The sequence below is a fragment of the Lacerta agilis genome, chromosome 5 (assembly GCF_009819535.1).
Source record: "Lacerta agilis isolate rLacAgi1 chromosome 5, rLacAgi1.pri, whole genome shotgun sequence".
Lineage (NCBI taxonomy): Eukaryota > Metazoa > Chordata > Lepidosauria > Squamata > Lacertidae > Lacerta > Lacerta agilis.
In genome coordinates, this window is record NC_046316.1 from 26,001,418 (window position 1) to 26,029,343 (window position 27,926).

Consider the following 27,926-nt stretch of genomic DNA (forward strand, 5'->3'; position numbering starts at 1 on the left):
TGCCAGAGTCCTATTGGGGACAAGGTGGGCAGCATCTTTAACATCTTTATAATACCAGCTGCAGCGTTGCCAGTTGTCAGGAGTAAATCACACAGACTAAGTTAACGCTTTATTAAAAGAACAAGGCTGCTCAGTAGTGCCATGCCTAGTGAGCACAGCAATTATTTCCCATAGGTTTTGCCCCTTTGAGGCAGTTGTGGGGACTGAGGGTCCCTGCCTTCCCACAGCTGTCTAAGCCTCCTCCTCTCCCAGGTCGCTCCAGGGTGGCTTTGAGTATTTGTATAAATGGCATGTGCTTTTTGTGACTGTTCTTTCTGTATTGTGTTTTTACTCATGCTTATGTTTTTAAATATGTTGCAAGTTTTGTGTGCAACAAACAATTAACAAATATCGTTATTATTAATAATAATTGATATATTTGGAGTTTGCAGAATGCTAGAGGCCACTTAACACTAGGGAATATTTGTCCCACATGTGAACAGTGTTAAACTGCAGGAAATAAGCCAAATGCATATTTAGCCAAAAATTTTTTTGCATCATTAGATGCATTTGAATCATAGAACAGTATTATGCCTGATTCTTCAAAACGCAGGGGTGTGTGCTTCTTTCCTCCCACGTTTGTAGATCTAAGCACTATACTGTGCAGGGGCGTCTTGAGTGAAACTTTTAAAGTTGAGCTAGTCAGTGGCCCCAAGAGTCCAGGGTCGAGAGGTAAGCAATCCGACTCCGGAGTGGCGATCCAGCTCGCATCTTACTTTTCACTAGGAGGGCTCCGTCCAGCTCGAGAGCAAAGCGCAGCCGAGCCTCCCTATCGGAGGGTCTGTCCGGGGAAGATACTAACCTTCCGGGAAGAGCACGTTTTATTCCCCCCATTGCTGGGTGCGGGGGTCTCCATATTCCACATAGGTGCTTATTTTCCTTCCTTCATGGATGAGCCATGAAAGTTTCCTTGCATTTTTGCAGCTGTGGATTGCAAAGTCATGCACGGAGCGCCTTTTCCTGTTAGTATCTTATTGACAACGTAACGAGCCTGGTACGTATTAAAGGATCTGCTCCCAGAGAAGCTAATGGGGTGGGGAGGGGATGGTGGAGAAGCAGCCTCGCTTAGTACGCGAACCTCCTTCCTTCTCTGCCCAGCGGGTTGGCGAGAAGAGCTCATTCTGAAAAGTTGGCTGCACTTTCCTCCAGGATAGACGTGGAGAAGCGGATTGCAATTAAAAGTTGGTGGAACTCTGAGAGAAAAGTGCCAAGGAGGTTTCTACTGCTGGTTGCGGAAGGGAAAGGAGGACGGAGAACTTGGCAGTTTGCACCAGTAAGTGGGAAAAACAAAAACAAAATTCCCCCATTTATATTTTTTAATTAAAAAAAAAATCCCCCATAAGGTCCGACCTGTGTCCGCCTTAGTGCAAGTTTGCCTTGAAGCTGCCCAAGTCTGCCCGGAAAAACCCGCCAGGCAAGCAAAACTGCCTCAAATCTGCATACAAAGGGGTTGGGGGGCGAGACAGTTTTAACGAAACTGGTTCTCTTTCTCAAGCGTTTGCTTTTTGGGGAAAAGGAAAGGTCAAACAGCAACTTCTCGAACTGGGCTTTTTAAAACCGCCACCCCCTTGTTTGCTTAAACTGCATTACTATTGCTTTTTAAAAGAAAGGAAAAAAAACCAACCCCACGCAATGGGTTAAACTCTGCTGTATATCTCGGTTTCCCAGCAGTGCATCTTGGCTGATCTCAGTAGAGTTAATTAATCATCGCACTGTCGTCAATTTAAAATCGAATTTAACCCATTGTTTGGTTCCTCGGCAGCACTTGTGAGAGCAGTTGTACAATGAGAGCTGCAGGCCACCGCTGGCTTCTACCTCCTGCAGAAATAAATCCCACTCCAGGAAGCCATCTGCTTGAAACAAGAGCAGAGGCAGCGGCTTGGTCCTCCCCCTTCCCCCTCTCGCTGCTGATATCTCGCTTGTGGGGGGGTGGGGTGGGGGTGGAATGAGTTTCTCTATATGTCAGTAGTATTGCTCAACAGGGCAGCTTGTTTAAAAGCCAGTTCGGAGGAGAAGCAGGCAGGAGGCTTGCCTCTGCATACTTGCCTCCAGTCACCATTTGAGCGCAGGAGGCTGTCCATTTGCATACGAACCCTCTTGCAAATGCAACTGCCCCTGGAGTACGTGCAGATGCAAAAAGTCAGGAGGGAAGCCAGTCTTCTTGTCACACTGCTTAAGCCTGAGTCATGAGCGAGCAGTTCTCTGTTCTGCTTCCCTAAAAAACAGATCTGGAGGGTGCTGCAGAGTCTCCTCAGTCTGAAGGGTCCTGACAGCGAAGGGCTTTTAGCAACACACACTGGTTCTTGTATTTTGCTGGGGGGGGGGGCTGCATTTTTCCTTGCAGAAAGGCGTGGGCCTTTCAGATGTTTGAAAAGGGGGCAGATGTGCATCCGATCCCTGCCATTGCAAGGTGTCTGTAACTGCACACACGCTGACATATTGCCGTGCCCCTCGCCCAACCACATCGCAGACAGCGGCAATTGCAAGAAGTGCGCAGTGTCTGGGATTGCGCTTTTCAGCCCACCAGGGAAAATCCCTGCTGCTTTCAAGGTACACACTTCCTGGTTTTAATACCCAAGTGTTGCATTTATTGCAGACGAAAGTGCCATTTGAACTTGTCCACATTACTCCAATATGAATTGTGACAGGGAGACACGTGTCCTCAAGCGCCTGGGGAAATGGATAGGGGAGCTGTGATTGGCCATCGTTCCCTTTTGCGCACCGCATGTTCGGAGGCGTGTGTATTTCCTTCCCACTTTATGTGCTTCTCATAGCGGACACCGCTGGAATGCTGGTATAAAGCAGTTCTTACTGGCAGATCACATAATAAATGTTATATTTGCAATAGCTTGTTAATTGTGATACAGTATAAGCAGGGATATAAGTATAAGAGCAGCTCTGTCCTACAGCTGCTTGGATTTTTGATATGTTGCACTTGGTGCAGGATGAATAACATTTCTGAACATTTTCTTCTCAGCACGTTTGAATAGGGTGAACACCCAAAAGTGTCTCTCCCTTGCATGTTTACTGTGTTTATTCCTGGACGGTCCCATAAAGTGCAAAGTGGTTCCAAAATCTTGTGGGAGCAAATGGATTGATTGGAGTTGCATTGACAAGCACTCATTTGCCAAAGCCAAATGAAAATGTTCCATTTCTAAAAACACAGATATGTAATAAGCAATTTGTGAAACTCGAGAGAGTCATCATTGCTTAAAATATCATTTACATTAAAAATGTAGATTTGAAAATGGACGGAACTCATTAAAAACGTTGTCAGTGTAGCCCACAGCCCATCGTTAAGTAATTTATGTGTAGTGGCTTTGTGCATAGATCGCTTGGATGTAGTGACAAAAGAGATGTTGGTACTGAAGCATTGCTTAGTGAGAAGAGTAATTGTATTAAGTCTTGAAGCAGTGCGTAGATTTACTGGAAGTTTTGTATTCCGATGAAACTAGGGTTGTATTTGGCCACAGAGAGAGCATAAGGCAAAGGAAAACATCTATTAGGCTTATCTGGTCTAGGATTTTCCTTATGATAGTCATGTCAATTTGAAACACACTTGTGCCTGTAAGTTGTTCGCTTTATGCAAGCAGATGCATTGAGCTTCAGCAAACCCACAACAAAATGCCTTCTGGTGCCTCCATTGGCGGCAACAATAGCGGTCAGCAGCAATGAGACTAAATAAACGCTTGACACCACTGCCTGGACCTTAGAGTGCTGAGTGCTGAATTTTTTTTATTTTAAAGGGGATCCCACAGCAGATATCACTGGTGGGCCCCGGCAGCTGCTCAAATAAGTTTTGTGATGAAGTCAGCTTGAGGGAGAAGCTCACTAGCTTCTAGTTCAGGGTTCATCAGTCTTTATGGGCCCATGGACACATTTTGGAATTTTGAGAAAGTGACAGAGTTCCCACCCCATCCTCTCTACCAACAGATAGAAACAAAAAATGTGCCTAGCCACACATGCTTTTTGCTTTTCCACAGGGTCTGAGTAAAAATCAGGTCCAGTAGAATTTAATTTTATCTTCTTGAATCTGCATGATTTGATATGTTTTTCCTAAAACACACCATCAACTTTACACTGGTACATAGTAAAAAAAATTGCAGTTCTAGTGCAAAAACACTGATTCAGGGTCCCCATGAGTTGACAGGGGCCAACAAAACCACCAAGAAATCATAGGACACATATGCGGACACAGATGAATGAATCAATTTATTTATTTATTGGGGGGGGAGATCTTGTAAAACTATGAGGAGCCGTAAGGATCTGTGAATTGGCTCCATGCTTTTGCACTATGGAAGTACTAGGAATGGTGTTTTTTTTTTTTTTACTGTGAAATTCATAGTTGCTAAAGTCCGCTTTAAGTGGATGGTGATTATTGGGGACCCCAGTTACCCCAACCTACCCACCTGGCTTCAGAAGAATGGAAAAGGTCTAGGTGGCCCTCCTTGTGTTGCTTCCTTGTTTTTGACCTCACATCAGCCATAAATTCACTTGTTTAACTGAGGGGAGCCAGTCTTTTCTCAGCCTTGGTGGTTCTTGTTGGCATCCATCTGTCTCGAGAGACAATGGAGTGCACCTCCGGTGCATTAGCAGCACCAAAGTCGCAAGCCTGGGTAGTGTGTATGGAGATCCTGGGCTACCCAGACAACAAGACTTCCCTTTCGGCCTTGCTGATGTGGTCCAAAGGAAAGCAGAGCAATACATTTGGCACCAGCTTGGCTGCAGGAGTTGCCGGAAGGAGGTTACAAGGCACCATCCAACTGCCTTAGGGACTGTACTCTGTATTTGTGTAGGGTTTACTTCTTAGCATTTTTATCTCACGAAGATATCCTGCAAGGTTAATGGTCAGAATTTGGGCTACCTTTCCAGGTTGACAAGCCCCATCTGCTCCTCACCTCCCTCTACAGCATGTTCAGAAACCGCCTCCTTGACCACTGGTCCCACTATGGGTCTTATCCACTCAATTTGCCAGAGGCTGTCTTCGCATGCAGGGAAAGTTCAAAACTCACTGACTGATCTATTGGCTTCCCTTACCTTGCTTAGCTGGCCAGTCAAAGCTGTTTGGGGGGGGGGGTATGGCTGCTGTCACACACTGACAGCTTCTAGGAGCCACAGGTGAGTGCAGGGTGGGGACCAAAGGTAGACAAACTACCCCAGGAGGACCATTACATGTCCCCCCCCCAGCATAGGTACTACCCTTCCCCTAACCCCACCCCCCACCCCACTCAGCCTTGGTAATCCATCTGTAATTCCCATTGCATTCACAGTAAGCTGCGTTTAACATAGCAAAGAGTTACTTCTGAGCAAGAATGCAGAGGATTGCACTGTTGGCAAGCTACTGTAATATCCTGGCTGCCTACTTCCCTTCCCTCCCAAACTAATTTTTAAGGCTAATTCATACCTCTGGTTCCTAGATAGTGAAGCCTGTATGTGCTGAGGAAATGACAGGGTATGAAGTGACAACTTGCACAGCTTGTGCGTAAAACTACAATTTCTGCAATTCAGTGCCTGATACAGTACTTTTTTCCCTTTCAAATTCAGTGTTGTTTTTAATTTGGTTAGAATATATGATCCCTTTCTCCTTAAGCCCCATAGGAAGCTCTGTTCTCTTTTACTCTCCTTTTCTATTTTCCCCCTCCCCCAACTCCAAATACAACTCTTTTTCTAAAACAACAACAACCCCCCTCTCTTAAGCCTAGCCTGTCCTTTTCTTAGGCAATTGGTCATGTGACTTTGGCTTAAGCATAGCATAGCCCTGTGCCTCTGATAGTTACTATCAGTGGCATCTCCTCTTGGCAGTAGGTTAACCCTTTCCTGGTCAGACTTGGGAAACTCTTGACTTCTCCACAATTATGTTAGAAGTTCTGCATCTAGGAATCTAATACATGCACACTTTGGACTCAGTTGAACACAGTGGGATTTACTTTTGTATAAACACATGTAAGATCGCACTGTGTAAGTACTCTTATTAGAGACTAAAGGCTGCAGTCCTAACCTCATTTACCTGGGAGCAAGCCCCATTGAATTCAGTTGGACTTTCTTCTGAGTAGACATGAGGATTGCATTGTGAATGCCCATGGGACTTGAAAGTACACACATGCTTAGGATTTTACTGTAAGACTATGTATGGCTACTTAAACAACACATCCACCCCCACAGAATCTGGGGTAGAGCAGCATCCCTGATAGCATCTCGGTATGCATGCATCAGATCCCGCTGAATCTATGATACACTGAATTGGGGCCAGCGTATTGAGGGTCAGGGCATAGGACAGTGTAGGTACATTGCTCAAAGCATTTAGCCTGGAGCAAAGAAGGAGCAAGTAATGTTGTTTTCATATCTGGATATTCCGGATTATGCATGCAAAACAAATGCCTACCTATAAACAGTTGTTAAGCAGCATTGAAATACTACACTTGCGAGAAAGTTCCTCGAGAATAGGGAGGATTCTAGTTTTTATCTTGATGAGATAAGCATTTGCCAGGATTATACTGCCTCCACCAAACTCTGGGAGATATTACATTAAATTCCTAACCACCTTAATGCTGTATACCGGTACATCTGGAAATCATTCTGGGTGTGCAGTTGAAATACGTAGTTCAGGTTGTAATACAACAAGGCAACATATGAGAAAGAGTTATCCATTTGTTGGAAGGGGCCAAGAGCTTGCTTCCTACTTCAGTAGCCTTGGAGCTAGAGATTTCTTATCTTTGCAGTTCCTGACCAATATTCTTACAGGAAGGGGATTTCTCAACCCCCTTGTGTCTTGCTTCATTGTTCAAGTGCTCTTCTATTTAAGGGGGATAGATTGTATTCCTCCCCCTCACTCAATTAAATAAATGTTTGCATCATTAAATTCTTGTTAAATTTTGTCATATTGCAGGCCAGTGTTCTGGTTGTCTTGTTCTTTGGACTGCCACATTTTCTGGATGCTTGAAGGGCTTCTGAATTTGGCACTGGAATGCATGGGCGACGTGTCTGTGGCTGAGCCAAAAGCACATATGCAACATGGAGGGTTGTGGAAGTTGTCTTCATCTTCATCATACTTCTTAAATATTTGTGTCAAGCTGCAATGGACTGTGATCCTGTAAATTGTATTGTTTGAAAGTGGTCATTGCAAGACCATGAGGAAGGGCCATAGCGTATTGTTGGAGCATCTATTTTACATGGAGAAGGACCCAGATTAAGTTCCTGGCATCTCTAGGTACAGCTGAGAATGTCTGCTGCCTGAAATCTTGTAGAACCACAGCCGGTCATTGTAGACAATGCTGAGTTAGATGGACCAATGGTCTGGCGTAGTATAAGACAATTTCCTATATTAGTAAGATGCAAGAATAATTGTCATAACTACACATAGCAATTGCAGAAAGCAATATGAAAAAGAAGGGGAAATGTGCAATTCCTTGGCACATCCAAAAGAAGCTCTGCACACCCGATGGCTGGATCAAGCATAATGATTACCACATTGCAGCTACTCTAAATTGCTCTCACATGAGGACTCTTGATGTGGCACCTCCTCACATGGAGTGATTTTTATTAATGCAAATGTTGATGCACAAGAGGCTTGTAAAGGTATTTAATGTCATTGGATATGCATGGTGAGCCATCAAAACCAGATGAATTGTTGGCACACAAATCAATGGGTGAATGTGACTATGTGGCATGTGGTAGTTTTAACCTGTATACCCAGTCATCCTGTTCAGATAAGTTGGATTTACAATGCACTCCCGTACATGTCTACTCAGAAGCAAGTTTCACTGAGGACAATATGAGACTTTCTGATACGTTTTCATAGGATTGCACTGTTGGACTCTAGAATACATCTAACTTAGCTGGGTAGAACGATACATGACATTTCCCCCTCCTCCCTTTAATCTTTCTTGTTGGCATTATTTAAATATACTCATACTTTTCCAAACTCGTCGGAGTCTTGCTTCCCATCTCAATGAATCACTGCAGCACATATTTTAGAGTGTGTTTAAACAAAACCAAACAAAAGAGCACGCCTAAAATACAACAGGGATATCCCTAGCTTTTTTCAAAGTATGCAGGGATTTTTATCACTGTTGGTGAGGTTGCAGGGAAGTTAATTTATGGAAACAAATCCTGGGGGAATGAACAAGATTTTAGGTCCACAATCCTTTGCATGCTTAGTTGGTAGCAATTCCACTGAGTTCAAGTGGCATTAACTTATGAGTAAACATGCATAAGCTCAAACTTGTTTTAGATCTGAAAATGTAGTGACCATGCCAAAAGGAAATATTGCTAAGATTAAAGAGAGACATTTGGGAAATGAAATACAGTGAGCCAGCAACTTAACACACGTTTAACTTGTGCACATTTGGCTTTACATGCTTGGCAATTTAAAAATAAAAGGGGCCGGGCATCCAGGAAAAAGCTGTGCCAAGCCCATCCATCATTGTTCCCAGTGTATTTTGAGTATGCACGATTTTGGCTTTAGGCACTATCTCTAGAACATAACCCACATATTAATTGCAAGTTTACTGTAGATCCTGAGATTGAGGGACTGGTCTGTCAAATTTTGGATGTGGCTATTTTGAATAAATTGGTATTGGTAGTATGAGGAAATCAATATAATACCAAATGCAAACAGGATCAAAGTTCGAGGACAACTCAAAATGTTCTAAGCAGTTTTGGAATATGACACAGAATGTGGCAACTATTTTACAAGTGTACTGTGTTTTAGTTGAGCATTTGAATAAACTTGTTTAAGCATAAGGTGCTGCCTTGTATCGGATCAGGCTGTTGGTCCATCTAACTCCATATTGTCCACAGACTAGCAGAAGAGCTCTGGGTTTTGGACAGGAATATTTCCAGCAATATCTGGAAATGCTGAGGATTGAAGCTGGGACTTTTTGATTACATAACATGTCCTCTACCACTGAGTTATGGCCCTTTCCACTCACAATGCTAACTTGTTAGTGACTTTTAGACACTATGCCACTGTAGCATAGTGGCCAGACAGACTGAGCTCTAGACCAGGAAGCCCCTGGCCAAAATACTTTCTGTGCCATGAACTCTCTAGGCAGCATTAGGCAAGATAATGTCACTCAGCTTCCCTCTTCCCAATCTGTAAGAATGCAGAGAAATAGTGTAAATATAGTGCTTTTCAGGGTTCTATATAACAACAACAACGTAAATATTATAATCATCCATAATAATCTTAAACTCCTATCTTCTATTTCAGTTCTGTGCTCTACAAGGACTACGCAAGTGAATATGCCGGCTTCTGCTGAACGGAAGAACATTTGCAAGACTCCATGATCTTTAAGTCTACTCCTAGTTGCACATCTGCTGCTTGACAGAGATGACTCGTGATGCCAGATCTTCACGATCAGTTAAAAAGGAAAAGATAAGCAAAAAGAAATCAAGCCCAGTCAAAAAGAAATCTTGCCAAGTAACAAAAGATGCCAATAAAACTTCTCCAAAAGCAGAAAGTTCAGCAAACTGCAAAAAGCACCTGGAAGAAAAGAATGACGGCAAGAAAAAAACACAGGAAGAGAAACCACCACTGAATGCAACATGCCGATTTCTCAGGAGCAGCGTCACCAAAGCCTTGTCTGGAACATCTTGGATGGATCTGGGGTTAACTGATAATGTTCTGTTTCGTAACCAGCCTCCTTTGAGCTACAATGGCTTTACCATGACTCTCCGCAGGAAATCGTTTCCCCATAGACGGTTCCAGACGCCAACAATCATGCGAGCAACTAAAGCTGGCCCAGAGAAAAGTGTGGGGAGAAGAGAGAAGCCTGAATCAAGAACCTCCTGTGTATTAGAAAGGAAAGAAGCAGAAAAGGCTGGAAGGGATTTAAACCAGGTTGGTGCATTATCTTCTCCCGGGGAGGAGGATCTGTGTGATCCGGAAGGAAGCCACTGCTCTGAATGTGATAGTCAAGCCAAAAAGGGAGAGACACCTTCTGAAGAAGGCATTTCTGCTTCTAATGGTGATGTACCAGGTACCAAAAATCCAGAGATATTAAAGGAGGAATGCAAGTGTACAGAACTTGCGCCCACAGAGCAGGTTCTGAAATATTTGCCCCCGACTACCTGTGAAGAAAATTTCACTCAACTTGCCCCTGCAAATTTTCATCTTGACTCTGCTGTTCCTATAAAGGTACATGAAGAGAATGACTCAGGAACATTTGTGAAATCACATGTTGAGAGTTGTTTGGATGTGTCTCCTGCCCCCAAACAGTATACCTGTTCACATTCCGATTCCACATTAAGTCTTTCCTCGGAAGCAAACTCAAAGGAACTTGTAGAAAGGTCAGAGTTTTCCACAGATGCTCACTCCAAAACTACCTGTGATTTGGTGCTAACTGATGGTGATCCTGATGCTGCCATTTTGATTACCTCCGAATTGATCTCGAAATTGCATTTAGATGACCCATGTGTGTTACAAGGGTCTCAGCTCAATCAGGATCGTGAGCCTACCGTTCAAGAAGTAGAACCTGCCTCACGCTGCATCTCTGAATCAGAAGACTGTTTAAAAGATCCAGGCCTTTGTGTGGAATCTCATTTACCAAAGGGCTTGGAACTGGAGCTAAGCAGTAAAGCACTTGATTCTTATTTCAACTCCAGAGAACTTTATTTAGAATGTGACCAAACAAATGGCATGTTGGCATGTGAACAGGTTTCTAATACCTCTTTGACTAGTTTTACATTGGGAGATCTTGAGCAGACACTTGAAAAGATCTCCGTAGAAACTTTCACTTTAAATTCAGGTGCTGTGCCTGTTGCACCCCTCAACCTGGAAAGTTCAGCAGATTCCGTAAGCAGTGACATCTTTAAGGAAAGTTTTCCAAACTTGTCTGAAGATGCTAATTCAGGGCCTCCATCAGCTGCTGCAGAGGGTACAGATACCAAGACAGTTGTGCTAGATGAATCCATTCCAAAACCTCAGGAGCCATTGTTGCAGTTGGGAAGTGGTGGGACTGTTGTGAACTCCATTCAGGACATTGGGAAATGCGGTGCTAATCTAGTTGCAGTTTCAGAGACTGCCTCCTGTGGGAACCCAACTGACGGTCTTCCTGTCTCACTTGCATCTTTGCAACCTGTGCTAGAGAAGAAGAAGCGAAGGAGATGTGGGGTGTGCGAGCCATGTTTGCGGAAAACTAACTGTGAAGAATGCAGCTGTTGCAGGAAACGCAAAACTAGTCACAGGATATGTAAAAAGAGAAAATGTGAAGAACTGAAGAAGCCTCCATTGCCACTGCCTCCCTTAATGCTGCCCTTTGTACCATCAGAGGTAAGGAAAAAGATGGTTCATTAAATGCTTATTCAGCCTGGTGCTCTCTAGCTGTATTTGGGCATCACCTCCCATCATTCCCAGCCAGCATGGCCAGTGGGCAATAAATTATGGGAATTATAGACCAATGGCATCTGAATTAATAAAGTAATTAAATAAAAATAAAAATTACTGTGTAACTTAGTTTAAATGTTACTAAATCCTGGCACTGTTAAAGATGCAGATGCTGTTGTAATTTCTGACCTCAGTCCAGGATTGTGTTAAGTGCATTTATGCCCACTGAAATCAATCCAGTGGAACTTATTTTTATATAAATACCATACATATACATGGGAACCAGAGGTCCAGAAAACAAGTATGACTTTGGGCATCTTTTTTCTTCCATGTTAGCACATCTCCCTTTTATATATATAAAATGAAACCTCAAGCATTGTGATATTTTCAAAGTGACTGGTTTAATACTAAGTTCAAAGTAGTGCTGAAGGTAGATACGTACTTACAGTATTAGATTTTTGCAGTTCTAATAACAGTTCATTCAGAAATATAGTGTTTATGACCAGTAAATTCCATGATTTTTTTTCCTATTTCCACTGTAATTGCATAGAGTTTGTTTCTTTGTGGGCATTGTGTGTGTAACATTTCAGGGTAGAAAATCATAGCCAGGCTTATAGATCAGAGGGATCATGAGACATCAACATCCTAGTGGAATTAAGGGATGTTTTTTTCCACTTGCTGCCTTGGTCTGAATTTTTCCCTGTGAATAGAACTGACATTGCATTTTTAAAGCTTTGATCTCTCCAAATGCAAACAGTCTCAACTTTGGTTTCTAATTCCTTTTCTTACAAGGAAGTGTAGGATATGCTTCTGGTAGCACAGCAGTGAAAATAGCTACCAGTATATTCAAATGGAAAGAGTTAAACCCTTTTTGCTACTGTGGCAGATCAATTGTTGAGTCTGCAGTGAGTTGTGAACTTCTGGTGTCAAACAAGGAATTTTGCCTGTGTGTTGCCTCTGTTTTAGCCAGAGGATGGAGCTACAGGAAAGCCAACCAGGCCAGCAAAGAAGCGCTTCAGTTGCTCTAAAACTATTCTGCTCAGATCATGATGATTTAGAAGTAGATTATGGTTTGCTTTCCTTGAATTGCATATTTTATCTTTCTTTATGCTGCCAGATTCCACTGGATGGTAGATAGCATTCCTTGGAAGTTTTCTTCAGCAGGGGATATTCTTTTACATTGGGAGGGTGTTATAGAACAACAACAATGTACTGTAACAGCCAATGTAGGGATCCTGGATCCACTTTAAGACCCTATAAGTCTGGGAGTATATTTTGCATTAATTGTGCATGTTGCTAGAATTCAGTTTTCAATATGCTGTGGAAGAAAGCTGGAAAAAGTATCAATTACTACTTACATCACAGAACATGGATAATTGAGTAAGGTTTGGCAGCAGCATACTTACTTGCTAATTGTGAATGTTTATCATGTTTATCATGACTCACATAAAGGTGCAATTAAAATACCAAATTTATGAGTCTTGTGCAGCATTAAGAGAAGCCAGACAATAATGTGGGACAAAGGTTTAACTCATCATTAACTATAAAGGTACACATAGAAGATAAAAGAGCAACCATTCCTATAAAATAGTTTGTGCTTGGGGGAGAGAGGTCCAGATTCAGATGTAATGCAAAACCATTCTTCAGCTTAATTTCTGGCAGTAGGAATGGGGGTGGAGTACCAGGGTGCTTGTTCCTTCACAATAGGCATTATGTGTGAACAGGCTGTTGAATCAGTACACTTAACTTCCCAAAAAAATATTTAAAATTGAAGTGCCAGAGAGGAAAACATTGTAAGTGACCTCTACTTTTTTTTTTTTTTGAGCAGCAGCATTGCTATCCTAAATTACATACTGATTCCTCAAAATAGTTTCTGTGATCTATAAACATTATCTTGTTTGAGTCTGGTCTCATCTGGTATCTAGTATCTAACACAAACAAAAATTATGGCAGATAACTGTTAACAAGACTACATTGGCTTGCAGCACAAGAGAGTCTCAGTCGACAGTTGAATCAAGTTCAGTGCTAAGGCTGGGAATTAAATTGCATGCTTTTTCAGACAAATTAGGGAAAACATGGCACCCTACAATTTTGGGCAAGGCTTTTGAACTTGAGCTGGAAGAAAATTTCTTTGTCGCTTTTTAGTGAATTGAGAATGTATTTTTTACAGGCTGCAAAACACAACAATAATTCCCCAGCTGCAAAACACAACAATAATTCCCCAACAATAATTTCTGCTTGATACAGTTGAACAAAAGCATAACAAGGCAAGGGCTGATTTAGGTACAGTGTGTGGTATATTCCTCTTTTACACCTTTGTTGCCCCGTATTCATTTTGTCTGATATTAAGTGGATAGTATACCTAATAGCACTAGATCATCTCTTTAGAACAGTAGGTTTGCAAGTAGAAATTTATAGAATCGTGCTGCAAAATACTCTACACCTTCAAACGATGGCTTCCCAGATGCAACCTCAAGGGTAGTTTGGTGTAGTTGCTAAGTTACAGGGGCCAAACAGGAAGAAAAGAGGTGGAGCAAAGAGTCAGGAAGGGCATGGCAGCAACAAGAGCAGAAGCTGACAGCAGCAGGTGCAGAAGTAAGCAGTGCGGCAGAACTAGTGATGGGGAGTCGACCCTCTGGAGTTGTAAGGGCAAAGAGGAAAGCTCTGGATAGGGTGAACCACTGATGAGAAGGGCCGCACCACATACAGTATATTAGCTGCCATGCCTGTGGTCATCAACAAAGGCCACTTTGAAAGCCCCTGCTTTCTATGCCTATATTATATTTGAAGGATAAGACAATAGCCTAAATCCATCCTGCTCCATTACACTCACACTTACATGGTATCTTGCTGAATGTTAAATAGCTTGGCTTATTATTTTAGTTAGCCTGTGGAGGAGTTGAGTTCTTGCAAAGCGTTGTGCTTTGATCTTGGGGCCAAGCTGTTCCAGCAGTTTATCTTCCTTGTCCTATTTGGCAATAACATTATTTAGGCAGATAACCCTTGTTTGGGGGGGGGGGGATAAACACTGGTTGAAGCAAAACTGGTTGGAGCAAAAGCAAGCGACACATGGCTGCTGTTGAGTTTGTGTAGAGCAGAGGTCGGCAAACTTTTTCAGCAAGGGGCTGGTCCACTGTCCCTCAGACCTTGTGGGGGGTGCAACGAACCTCCCTGCCAACTACCTCTCTGTTACTAAGTGATTTATTTCTGAGGTGTTCCGGGTCACTTTTTCTCTTCACCCCACCTCGATGCCTTGAGGTCCATCTGTGTGGATAATCTTTTATTATAACTAGGAATAACTTAGTAACGGGGTTCTCTTGTCCACCTGTCGTGGCCTGTAATATATATATATAGCTCTGGGCTCCTGGGTTAAGAATACCTCTCAGCTCTATCAGTTCTGGGGCTCTCCCTCATTAGATCCCCCCACTGCGTCAGTTAGCTAAACCCTTTTAGTAACTGTGTAGTCTTACCAAGGTTTCTGCCCTTTTGCCCCTCCTTAGTGAAACTCCAAGACACAAACTATCACCCTGCAGTTCAGTTTTGTCTTATTCCATATTCCTATCCTAGCCTAACCACCACTATCCTGGCCCCACACCCCTCTTCTTCCCTGTCTCCACACACACCCTCCCTCTTTTCAACTGCCAAAACAGCCCCTCCTTTTACCGTCAAGATGAAGGTGGATTAACTCCTTCTGCGCTGGGATGTAATACCTCCTCCACCCTAGGGCCAATCCGTCACAGGGGGCCGGACTATTTTTTTTGGGGGGGGGTGTGAACGAATTCATATGCCCTACAAATAACCCAGAAATGCATTTTAAATAAAAGGACACATTCTACTCATGTAAAAACATGCTGATTCCCAGATGGTCCGTGGGCCGGATTTAGAAGGTGATTGGGTCGGATCTGGGCCGCAGGCCTTAGTTTGCCTGCCCATGGTGTAGAGCAGGGGTAGGCAACCTAAGGCCCATGGGCCGGATGCGGCCTAATTGCCTTCTCAATCTGGCCCGTGGACGGTCTGGGAATCAGCGTGTTTTTACATGAGTGGAATGTGTCCTTTTATTTAAAATGCATCTATGGGTTATTTGAGGGGCATAGGAATTCGTTCATTTCCCCCCCAAAATATAGTCCGGCCCACCACATGGTCTGAGCGACGGTGGACCGGTCCATAGCTGGAAAAGGTTGCTGACCCCTTGTGTAGAGGCTTGATGGCCTCCTTTTTCCTGCTGATCTGGTGGAGGAGGAAGGGAGGGCAGTGTTAGAAACTGGGATAGAAATGCTAGGAGCCAAATGGCTCCTGGAACCAGGGTTGTAGGTGCCAAAACAGAATATCTAGTCACCATATGTGGGGGGTCAGCAACACTTTTTATTTATTATTTTGATGAGTATGAACTAATACGCAAATCACATATATGACACATGGTTAATACCACATTTTAAACAGAAATTGCTATTACGTGTTTAATTTGATGTATACAATAAAAATATCGATACCATAGTTCAGTTTTCAAAACACGCTACTCCAGGCTTCCTCTTTTTTAAAAAAATAAAAAAAAATACTTTATTGAAATTTTAAATTAAAGCATACAAATCCATTAAACGAATTAAACAAATCATACATACTGATCAACACATACATATCATACTCCCATAACCCCTCCTCCCCCACCCCTCTGACTCCCCTCCAGCATCATTTCTTCTTCTGTCATAAATCCTTTTCTCAATATGCATTCTGTATTCTCATTTTATTCTTTATAGAACATTTTCTTATCCTCTTAATCTCTTTATTTCCCCTTTATTATTCTTCATATCTCTTAATCTAGATACGCAAGCACATCATCCCTTGAGTAATGTTTGACCATATAATCCTCATAACATATCCATTCATTCTTTAAATTTTGCTTTGATATATTCCTTATTACCGCTGTTAATTTTGCCATTAGTAGATACTCATTTAATTTACAAATCCATTCCTCTTTCGATGGTGCCTTTTCATCCTTCCACTTGGCTGCTATAACTACCCTGGCTGCTGTACTAGCATATAGAAATACTTTTTCTTTCCCTTTTGGTTTATCTTCATCTATTAATCCTAACAAATATGCATCAGGCTTTTTCATTATTGACTTTTTGATCATTTTTTTCATCATGGACCGATAGCCAGAAAGTTTTATTTTTCTCACACCACCACCACATAGGCATCATAGTTCCTATCTCCTTATTACATTTCCAACACATGTTGTTTTTTGATTTAAAAAGAATTTATAAATTATTACTCCAGGCTTCCTCAACCTTGGCCCTCCAGATGTTTTGAGGTTACAATTCACATTATCCCTGACCACTGGTCCTGCTAGCTAGGGATCATGGGAGTTGTAGGCCAAAAACATCTGGAGGGCCGAGGTTGAGGAAGCCTGCACTACTCTTTATTGTTAAACTCCTTATACATCGCCATAATCCTTGAGTAACAGCCAAATGCAAATAATGGCACCCAGACCTTCTGAGGTGTTTGCAAATGGAGAATTTTTAGGCGCAAAATGTGCCTGGCGCCTTGCTAATTTTGAGCTCTGAGAGAGGGGAAGTCCCCCACACAAATTAGATCTGGAGACTAGATCTGGAGAGTGAGGCTGTATACACCATACATTTAAAGCCCCCCCCCCCAAGAATTCTTGGAACTGTGGTTTAAGGGTGCTGGGAATTATAGCTCTGTGAGGGGGTAAACTACAGTTTTAAGGATTCTTTTTTGGGGTCAGGGAGGGGTTGTCTTAAATTTATGATGTGTATGCAGCCAGAGGCTCTATGCTGCCAGCTTGTGGACATAGTAGTCTTCATTGCTGTCCACTGTTGCTTGGCCTACATTGCTGCTTTAAAGGGAAGCATTGCCCAGAGAGCAGTAAAGCTGTGTCTGCTGGGTCCCATCTGCACTAGACATTTAAAGCAGTATCACACCACTTTAAACAGCCTTAGCTTCTCCTAAATCTTGGGAACTGTAGTTTGTTAAGCATGCTGAGAGTTGTTAGTTCCCTCACAGAGCTGAAGATTGATCGTTAAACTACTCTGAGAATTGTAGCTTTCTGAGGAGAATAGGGGATCTCCTAACAACTCTCAGCATCCTTAACAAACTGCAGTTCCCAGGATTCTTTGGGGGGGGGAAGCCAAAGTAGTATTAAACTACCATATTTTGCGCTTTCCTCTTTCACCCTCATTAAAAAGTTCTTTAATTCCTCCTCACATATATATATATTCCGGCAACCGGAATTAAGATTGCCGGAAAAAATATCAAGAACCTCAGATATGCTGATGATACAACCTTGATGGCAGAAAGTGAGGAGGAATTAAAGAACCTTTTAATGAGGGTGAAAGAGGAAAGCGCAAAATATGGTCTGAAGCTCAACATCCAAAAAACTAAGATCATGGCCACTGGTCCCATCACCTCCTGGCAAATAGAAGGGGAAGAAATGGAGGCAGTGAGAGATTTCACTTTCTTGGGTTCCATGATCACTGCCGATGGTGACAGCAGTCACAAAATTAGAAGACACCTGCTTCTTGGGAGAAAAGCAATGACAAACCTAGACAGCATCTTCAAAAGCAAAGACATCACCTTGCCGACAAAGGTCCGTATAGTTAAAGCTATGGTTTTCCCAGTAGTAATGTACGGAAGTGAGAGCTGGACCATGAAGAACACTGATCGCTGAAGAATTGATGCTTTTGAATTATGGTGCTGGAGGAGACTTGAGAGTCCCATGGACTGCAAGAAGATCAAACCTATCCATTCTCAAGGAAATCGGCCCTGAGTGCTCACTAGAAGGACAGATCCTGAAGTTGAGGCTCCAGTACTTTGGCCACCTCATGAGAAGAGAAGACTCCCTAGAAAAGACCCTGAGGTTGGAAAAGATGGAGGGCACAAAGAGAAGGGGACGACAGAGGATGAGATGGTTGGACAGTGTTCTCGAAGCTACTAACATGAGTTTGGCCAAACTGCGAGAGGCAGTGAAGGATAGGCGTGCCTGGCGTGCTCTGGTCCATGGAGTCATGAAGAGTCAGACACGACTGAACAACAACAACAAATGTATAATGCAGATAGGCCTCAGACAGCACCTTGAAGCATACGCTGGAGTTGAGTGAGAGAATTGGGCCCTCTCTGGCTGTACTGGGGCCAAAGTAGTAGGTTCAGGACCAGATTATGTCCTTTCAGGCTGGCAAATACGTACTTTTGGATAGTTGGGTGAGGATCCCTGCCAAAACTAAGTGAATGAAGAAAGGCTAAAAACCAGTAAAGGCAGGAGGGTTTTTAATCCAAAGATCAAAAGCAGGCACAGGAATGTAATTGAGTACATAAGCAAGTTCCCGCTTCGCAGGAGCATTGTAGTTGCAATATTATGGGTACCTATGTATTTTTAATTATTGAGCAAAGCAGACATCTGCTAAGGTCACCAGAAAAGAATGGTGGGAGCTAAGACAGGAAGCGATTAAGGCAAGGAGCAAAAAAGCTTTTAGCAGAGGCCAGTTCAAGCAAAGGATGAATTCTAGCTCTTCTGTCAATCTTTTCCCCAGACTAAACATGCCTCCCTTTGATTTCTTCTGACCTCCTCATTGTATAGCAGCTTTGCTTCTTCACCCTTTTCTTTAAGTCTTCTCTCTGCTTTTTTAATGAGCTCCCCCCTATTCTTTAACTTCTTTTTTGCTGTCAGTTTCATTTTCTTGGGCACTTCTTGTGTGTGTGTGTGCGCGCGCGCATGCACACGATTTGTATGTTGAACATAATGCTCTCTGTTTGTATGGCAACAAGTACTTTTCATCTTGAGAATTCTAGACAATTGTATCAGTAAACTCTGTGTCTGGCCAGCACAATGGACAAACAGGCAGAGAATATATTGTATCATCTTAGCAGAGGTAGAAAATTCTAAGCAAAATAGTCTTCAAATATATGTTCCTGCTGCAGCATGCAAAGTGAGAAATTGAGTATCTTTTCTGCAGTGCTGATATGATCAGCTCCTGGAATGTAGCATAGATAGAGAAATCTTGGCTGATACTCTACACTTAGACTGAATTATGTGTGTCTAAACCTCAAGACTTCCAACTATTACCTAATTATATTTCATCTGACAAGCCAACTAGTAGATGCAATGCCAGAAAATGGGTGAAAGTTTTTCAGATGCACTTTATATTCTAATATATGCAATTTTGTTGAGTCTTTGCATAAATGCAAAAAGATAACTTATGCAATTGTTGCTTGTGTCAGTGTATACATACGTTTCAAATCTGCTTGTTTATTTTTAAGAAAAACATAGCTTGTGAAGTAGCTCTCTGGGGGGGGGGGGAGTTTAAGTAACTCCCAATATGCACTAATTCCCATCCCAGATTCAGAAGCAGCCTGGGTTTAAGACACCTGCTACTTCTCTTCTCCCAGGAGCAAGATAATCTTGCATCATGTACAAAAGATCATGTGTTCTTACTGCCTTGTAGTCATCTACTATTGCAATTAAAATTCTTACTCCAGAAGCCTGCATTGAAAGTATATGAAATTGACCTTTTACCAGTATTTAACCACATTGGACTGTTGATGCAGTTACTTTGCATCTAGGGGTAACTAAACTCCTTGTATGCTACAAGTGACATCTTTGTTTCTAGGTGGGATGGAAGTCATCACTCATTCCTGAAGAATGGAAGATGGCAGACGCTTCCCTTTCGCTCTTGTAATCATAGAGCCCATGTGGTATAGTGGTTAGAGCAGTGCTTCTCAAACTTGGGTCTCGAGCTGCTGTTGGACTACAGCTCCCATCATCTCTGACCACTGGTCCTATGAGCTAAGGATGATGGGAATTGTAGCCCAACAGCAGCTGGAGATCCAAGTTTGAGAAACACTTGGTCATGAAGTTCACTGAGTGACCTTGAACTAGTTATTGCCTCTCAGCTGAACTTACCACACAGCGGTGTTGTGGGGATTAAGTGAGAAGAGGGAGAACCATGTACACCACCTTAGGCCCCTTGCTGAAAAGGTGGGATACAAATGCAATGAATGAATGACTAAATTGGAGTTGGTAGCCAGTGTGTGTTTGCTGCTAAGAGTACTCTGCCTAGGCTTGGAAATGGTCAGTGTGAGTTTAGCATGCCCTGAAGCATCTAGGACAAAAAGAATATAAATACATAGATATTTGTTGTGAGCTGAGTGAGCTAGATGATATGCATTCATAAAGTAGCTGGGAGAGTTCTATAGTACTTCTATATTCTCTATTGTACTTTCAAGTGTTTCGAGCACTCCACATGCATCATTTAGCTGATCCTTGTAGCCCAATGACATCTGGAGAGCCACAGGCTCTAACGCCCATCATCCCTGACCACTGAAGATGCTGGTTGATGGGAGTTGGACCCACAGGTTCACCACACTTGTTTTACAGTGGCCCTGTAAGGTACATCACTATTATTATTGTCCATGTTGTAGATGGATGAGCTGAGACTGCTGGGAGAGGCTTGTGGAAGGCGACTTAGCCTGTGTACACACCATATAAAGTACATGACTTCCCTCAAAGAATCCTGGGAACTGTCATTTGTTAAAATAGCTACCTTTCCCAGGATTCTGTGGGGGAAGCCATGTACTTTAAAGCTATGGTGTGTACCCTAGTGAGTTTCCTGTGGAGGCAAAACTAGCTGATTTGTAGTCTCTTAGTCACTGTGCCATATGAGCCATACAAGCAAGGGGCTTTGCTTACATTTATGGTTTTTAAACTCTCTTTGCCTTCAAGGAACTTTGTCGGACTACAGATCTGTTCAAAACCCCCACTGTGTATCTGTCATGCGACATTTGCAAATTCAGAGGGGATTCAGAGAGGGCATGGTCAAGCGCGCAGCCTCCTCACAGTGAACCAACTGGCCCGGCCTACAGAGCCTCATTATTTCTCACATGAAACCTCCAATAAGCTTCTCTGGAACACAATCTAAAGCCCCTTGACTCTCATGATTAGTTCCTCCAGGGCAGCAGTACCATCCGATGACAGGTGGCATTTCCAGAACAGAGAAGATTGAATGGAGGTAAAAGTGGAGGTGGCATTTCACTTTAACTCCCGAAGCCATTGAGCTGGTTAAACCGCTTCCTCACCCCCTCTCTGTGTAGTTTTCATTTAATGTGAAGTATTTGCTCAACAGTAACTCGATTACAAGCTCTAGGTTGGTGGGGGGTTTTTGCAGACAGTTTACTCCGTCCTTTAATCTGATTACTGACTGTTGTGAATAAGGACTGACTTCTCACACATTTGTGTGTATCTGTGTGTGTGCGTGCAGACACACACACACACCAGTAGAAAATGGAGACCCCTGCCAGAATGGTGGCATGACCTTGCCCCCTCCCCAGTCTTTTGGGATTCTTAAAAAAAAAAAAAACTTAGACAAGCTAAGCAGATAAAAGAAATTAGCACCTTTCTGAGCATACAAGAGGAAGCAGTATTCTCTCTCAGTGGCAGTAGGTGGAGGATGACAGCCAGAGCCTCGTCTCTCTCCGATTTCCTTATCATTAGCTATTAATTGCCGCCGAGGCGTGGCCAAGGGGGGTTGCCGAGGCATTAGCCGTCTCGGAGTCGGTGTCCTCGCATAACCTCCCTCTTAACCCAAAAAACCACAACAAAATAATGTAGCACTAATATGTAGCCCTCGCCTTATAAAGTCAAAATGCACAATACTTTCCTGGTGAGTGCGTATGTGCGCAGCGTCCGCAGGCTCCCCCCCCCCAGGGGCTCAATTGATCCCTCCTCCTCCTGCCTTGCTCTGGATCGCTCCTCTCTGGCTTCTCTTTCGCGTTCAGCTTTAAACCAATCGGTCAGGCAAACCAGGAGTTGGTGGGGAGGGGGCGTTTGGTGGCTTTGCTTTTCCAGTCATTAAAAAATATAAATAAATAAATAACACACCTCGCTTCCGCCTTGCAAACCCCCCCCCCCAACCGCTTGCCTCCAGCTTTTCAACCCCTATTTCCACCCCACCCCACCCCTCGGCCGGATCCACGGTCGCAGGGAGTCCATGTCGCAGCTTGCGCCCGCCCCTTGTGTCCTCTTGCTCCGAGTAAAAGCCCCACATAGGAGATCCTTTGTTTGGGAAGGGCTAGGCAAGGGAAGAAGCGCTTTGGAAGCTCCTGGCCTTGCTTTGCTATTGGCTGGTCCTTTTCTGGAGCCTGGTGGTTGATTTTTTTTGTGTGGTGGTTTTTTTTTTTGGTCTCTCTCTCTCTCTCTGTGTGTGTGTGTGTGTGTGTGTCTGTCTGTCTGTGTAATAATATTCGAGAGGCATGCCCAGCACGTCCCCAGTGTTGGCAGGCAGGGCTTGATGTGCTGCTTTTTGCTGCCGCCGCCGCCGCTGTTCCTTTTAAAAACACCATGATAATAATACTCAAAAAGCAGCGTGAAGTAGTGCTGTACTGTGGAAGGTTCTTCAGCAGAAGGAAGCAAGATGGCTACCTTGTGGGTTTTGCTGTGAAGAATGCAGAGCTTAATTAAACCCGACTCTGAAGGGGGGGAAGGTTACTACTATTTTTCCCCCTCCTTCCTCGCTAACCCTCTTTCCCCCCGTTTTCTTTTTGTTTTGATTCCGGTGACTTCAACGCCTAAAGTGTACTCATCAGTTCCTTAAGTTCTGCAGCAAGAGAGAGAGAGAAAAAAGCCCGTATGGTTCTGCTTTAAAGTCTTCTAATGTTACAAGGCGGGTGGTGGTGGGGGGGAATGTTTAAAAATAAATATTTGCTTTATTCACAAAGGCTTACTTTGCATTTTGATGTCTTTCTTTAGGTGCTAACTGAAAACAAAAGGCCTCAGAGGAGAAAGCAAAGAGTTCAAAAGGTAATAACGGATCATTTGATTTATTAATAATAATTACAGAAAAGCAAACCCCAACCTGTCTTACACACTTTTTTTTGGTCGTGAAATAGGCGGTAAAAGAGTGGAAATACTAGAAAGTATTAGTTTCCTGATTTTCATATTTATGGTGAATATTAAAAGCTCATAATATTTTTGTCTTTCCCTCAGTATGATGAAGTGTGTTTTGTAGAGATTTAACTCTTTGTGCACAGAGTTGCAGGATAGAATTTTAAACTACTTGTGATGCACTGAAAATGACTTGTGTCATCCTTGATTCTTAAAGGCTGCTGTCCTAAACGTGCTTATTATGATGGAGTCGGTCCTACTGAATTCAATAAGTTATTTACAAGTAAATGTGTTTAGAAATTGGGCTGAAAGTGACCCTTTGGTTCTTAGAGGAGGGCTGTCTTCATACAGATATCAGGCTGTGTGTATGTTAACGGTGGAATGATAATATCTGAATATTAAATGTTGGTTGTTCTTGCATTTCTCCCCCCCCCCAATGAATTCCTTCTTGTTTTGTAAAATTTGACACATTCAGGTAAATGTGGCCTGCAATTGGTAATTAAAAAAATACTACAGGCATGCATTTTCTTCGATAAGTGTGTGTTGATCTGAAAATGGTTTTTAAATCGGGCGGCGTTCCATAAGTGTTTTGGTGTGGCGTGGAGCTGCTGAAGCAAAAATTGGGAGGGGAAAAACCCTAGTGCATATTCAGTGTTTCTTGTGTATATATAAATGGCAACCCTGTTCTCTTCAGTGAGTCAGGGAATTCCTGTACACGTGCAGAGGAAATCCCTGTTTACTGTGGGGAATCCCCATCCCATAGTAGAGAATTAGGGCCCCTCCCACACAAGCAGAGTGCTGAATGTCATTGGAGCTTTCCAGAATTCTGGATCATGGCGGATGTGTTTAGTCTCAGGATTCGAAAGTGAAAATGTATTGCGCGTTTATGTTGCCATATTTGTACTGGGGTGTTTTTCTCCAACTCTGACATAGCGGCATGTTCTGTAGTGTGACTGAAGCCCTGGCAAACTTACTAACTCGCTGGTACACCATGCGTTAGCTCCTGTGACCAGGCTGGAAGGTCTGTGGATGTTGTTCTTTTGTGGTAAGAATACTTCGTATGAGTGTAGTAATAGTTAACATGTATTTTGCTGTGTGTAATAGCTTGCAGTTTATTTAGAAACTAGACATACAGTCTTTAAACAAAGCAGTTGTGTATAAAGATAATTATTTTATAAAAATAAAAACCTATAGACACTTGAAGTAGATTTTAGGAGAAAATTAAGTATCCTTAAAAATCTCTACTTTGATTGCCTAGGCTGCAATCCTTTGCACACTTATCTAGGAGCGCCCAGTGAACCTGGTGGGGTTTGTTCCTGAGCAAATGTGCATGGGATTGTGCTATTTACTTGAATGTGCTATAGTTGGATTTGTGTTCAGGATGCTAAAGTATACTTGAAATGCGTGTGTGGACACACTTGCATTTGAAAAAAAGTATTCATAATTTTATTTGCACTGCACTTAACGTATTATCTTCCAAGTGCGAGCATTTTATGTCTTTTTTTTATTTGGATCTGAAATACATGGTTGATTTCTATGTCATTAGAAATAATGTCATGTTTACAATGCTTTGTGTTTGCAAATTAAATAATTACTTTGTTGGTATTTTTAATTGACAACCCAAAAATTTAGGCTACAGTCTGATTTGGACATCAGTTCCATCAAAATCAGTGGGTTGTAAATTCAAGTAAATAAGTTTCTTTTTGGAAACTGGTTCCAATATGTAAGAAGCAATTGTATTTATTTTTTTTAACAATGGAGCCAACCAATCAATCTATTGAGCATAGTCTACTGGGATGTACTTTTGCACATTCATTTAAATCCATTGTACTCTTGTGTGGCTCTCATTCATTTCTAGCATCATTTATTTATTTATGTTTTTATTTTCAGCTGCTGTGGGAAGGCAGCCTAAACAGCAAATAAATAAAGAAAAGCTTCCTAGTGGATTCTCAGTTTTACTACATTGAGGATAGTGGCACTTAGCCGACTTTGCTGAAAGGGTGCAATCTAGGCTTCACAGGTGTCATTGTGGAGGCCCTCGGGGCACTTGCTGGATTAGAAATTGCACCCAGTTAGTTGCTGATGCTGCCTCTAACCTGGCAGGTGCCCAGTGCAAAATTAAAGGACCCAAGACACCTGGAGCACATTTATTGCTTTTTGTTGACACTTGCCAAGTTGAAAGCAGTATGTTGTGTGCATCACTTCCAACATGATGAGCATCCCATGTTAGGTGACAGGGATTCAGGTAGGCACTTGTCTCCAACCTGGGTTGAGGTAGGGAGCTGCAAAATGGCAGGATGGAGTTCTGCTGCAGCCAATGGGCCACCAGTTGGCCCTCCTAGGGCTTCTGTTCCACTGTGCTGTTGATCATTAGTGCTTTCCAGAAGCCGATTGCTTATTGTATTGTTCTTTCCTTAAATTGGTAGGAAGGTTTAACAGTAGCATTAAATTTAGATCAATGAATGTGGTGCCTTCCTGTTGTTTTGGAGAGCAACTTCCATCAGTCCCAGCCAGCATGGTCAATGATCAGGGAAATTGCAGTTCAGCAACATTGAGAGGCTTCCCCAAATCTAGATAGTTTGATTTGCATCTGTTGATTTTAGAGCAAGCTTAAACCAGACAAAGTAGCACTGGGTTCTTTATATTTCATATTGTTAGATTCTTTTTGTATGAGGGCTTGTTACTCTGTGTTGCGATTACTCCTAATATTCTTTTCCCCTCCTCCTTGGCTTCTCAGCTCTATGTGACACCTTTGTTGCCTTATCTGCCACCAGATTTAAATGAAGTTAATTTAATTTTGTTTCCTTACTGTTTTGAGATAAGAACACAACACATAAGACATTCCCTAGTCTAATCTGGTGTCATAGCATGCCTCCTGTTTCTCTCCTCTCATTTGGAAACAGTGTTCGAAACTCCCATTGTTCTAGGTGCATTTTGCGACAGGGAATTTCATTAGCGTAAGCAGCTTCTGAGCTCTGGGCACAGTGTTGTGCCTAGGATTTCAGATTATAACTGCAGAGTGGAAGGGAAGGAGTACCTTTTTCTGCCTCCCCACTTCCAGCTACTCTCTGAAGACTGGAGAAGAGACCCTCTTAAGAATATTAGGGGGCTGGGTAGGGAAAGGACTAGACCATGTGAATAATGAACATAATATTTTAGTTGCAGTTCATTCATTTTCAACTTTGTATTCTAGTTTTTTTTAAAAAAACGTGCCTAGACACTCCATTGCAGCACTCATAACCTAGGTTCAAGGTACCATTTACCGGTAGATCCTAGCTTTCATATCAGTTTCTAACACTGTTTGGAAATCCACAAGCCCTTGTGTGTATTTAATAATAGGTTTTAAATGTCTGTGTTACCCACCAGGCATTAGTATTTTGTTATATAGTGTATTCTTTTAGACTGTGCCTTTTTTGCCAGACATACTTAACAATCCAATCATCCTTTGCACACTTTCTTGGGGTTTACTGTCATAATACCCAGCTTTCCTTTTCATCTACTTCTGCAGTCATGGTCTGGATAAGGTGAGGAGTTGGGATGCATATAATCCTTTATAGTTGTTCAAAGAGGACTAGAGATAGTAGTCATTAAGCATTTTGAACTTTTAAGGCTGCAATCTCCAGCTTGGTCATGAGGGAGTAAATCACTTTAAACTCTGAGGGACATACTTCTGAGGAAACATGTACAGTATAGGATTATGCTGCCTGAGTATTTATACATTTATCTGGACTGATTAACATAGACAAAGACAGATTGACTTCGTGTTCAATCTGGAGAAAGCTGGGCATACTGAACTCTCATATAAATCTTATCAATTTTAGCCTATAGTTCTCACATTCTTTAATGCCACAGGGATTTAGGCGAGGAGGAAGATAGAGGTAACTTCCTCTGGATTGATTCTGTGCAATACATTGGTGGGGATTTTAAAAATGTTCTTCAGTGGGATATATGCGGGTGGGTGTATCTGTTGTGCACATATATTGTAGGGCATCTTAACTTTTTTTAAAAAAAGGAAAGTCTGGTTTTAAAACTACATATTGTATTATCTATCTCACAAACATGCTGTTTTATTTCTGTTGTTTTAGAGGTGGTCATAACATGTCACTAGTTAATGTTAATGATCTGTGCTGAATAGGTGTGCCCTGTTTCAGGGTGGGTTTTTAAAGATATTTTTTTTAAAACCACTTTTAAAAATCCAAAAATACTGTATATGTAATGCTTTCAGATGCAAATGCTTTTTTCTAAATACTCAAAAATAATGGGTTAGCTTACTTTTTGCGGGATTCAGACTTTGAGGTATACAGCACAGATAGCTGTGGAATTTCCCCTTCAAATTTCAAGGGTTATTACCAATTTAGACTTTAATGGACTTTGCAAATTCTCAATAGCTTATTGGCCACCCTATACAATGCTTCAAATGTAAATAAACCACTAATATATCTCACAAACATGTAGAAAATGTCTGCTCCTAACAAACCAATTTGTCACAAAAAGTTGCCGTATGTAAAATAGTAAAAGTGATTTTAAAGAAAGTTTACTGTTGGCGAGTTTAGGATTTAATGGTTATGGCACCATCCAAAGTCCCCCATAGCACTCAGCAGCTGAGGTCCATAACCGAGCTAATGCTGCTCATTGGGCCCTCACACTTGTGTCTGCGAAGGTCCTCTGTTA

At 42.3% G+C, this 27,926-nt stretch overlaps 1 protein-coding gene across 1 annotated transcript in view; it reads left to right on the forward strand.

Moving 5' to 3' along the window:
* The first annotated feature begins 672 nt into the window (after positions 1–672).
* TET1 (tet methylcytosine dioxygenase 1) overlaps positions 673–27,926 on the forward strand; it is a 67,038-nt gene continuing 39,784 nt past the window's right edge. The window contains exons 1-3 of the mRNA XM_033148983.1: positions 673–1,033; positions 9,251–11,311; positions 23,121–23,171. Coding sequence (XP_033004874.1) covers positions 9,371–11,311; positions 23,121–23,171 — 1,992 coding nt within the window. The 5' untranslated portion in view covers positions 673–1,033; positions 9,251–9,370. The remainder of the gene's footprint in view (positions 1,034–9,250; positions 11,312–23,120; positions 23,172–27,926) is intronic.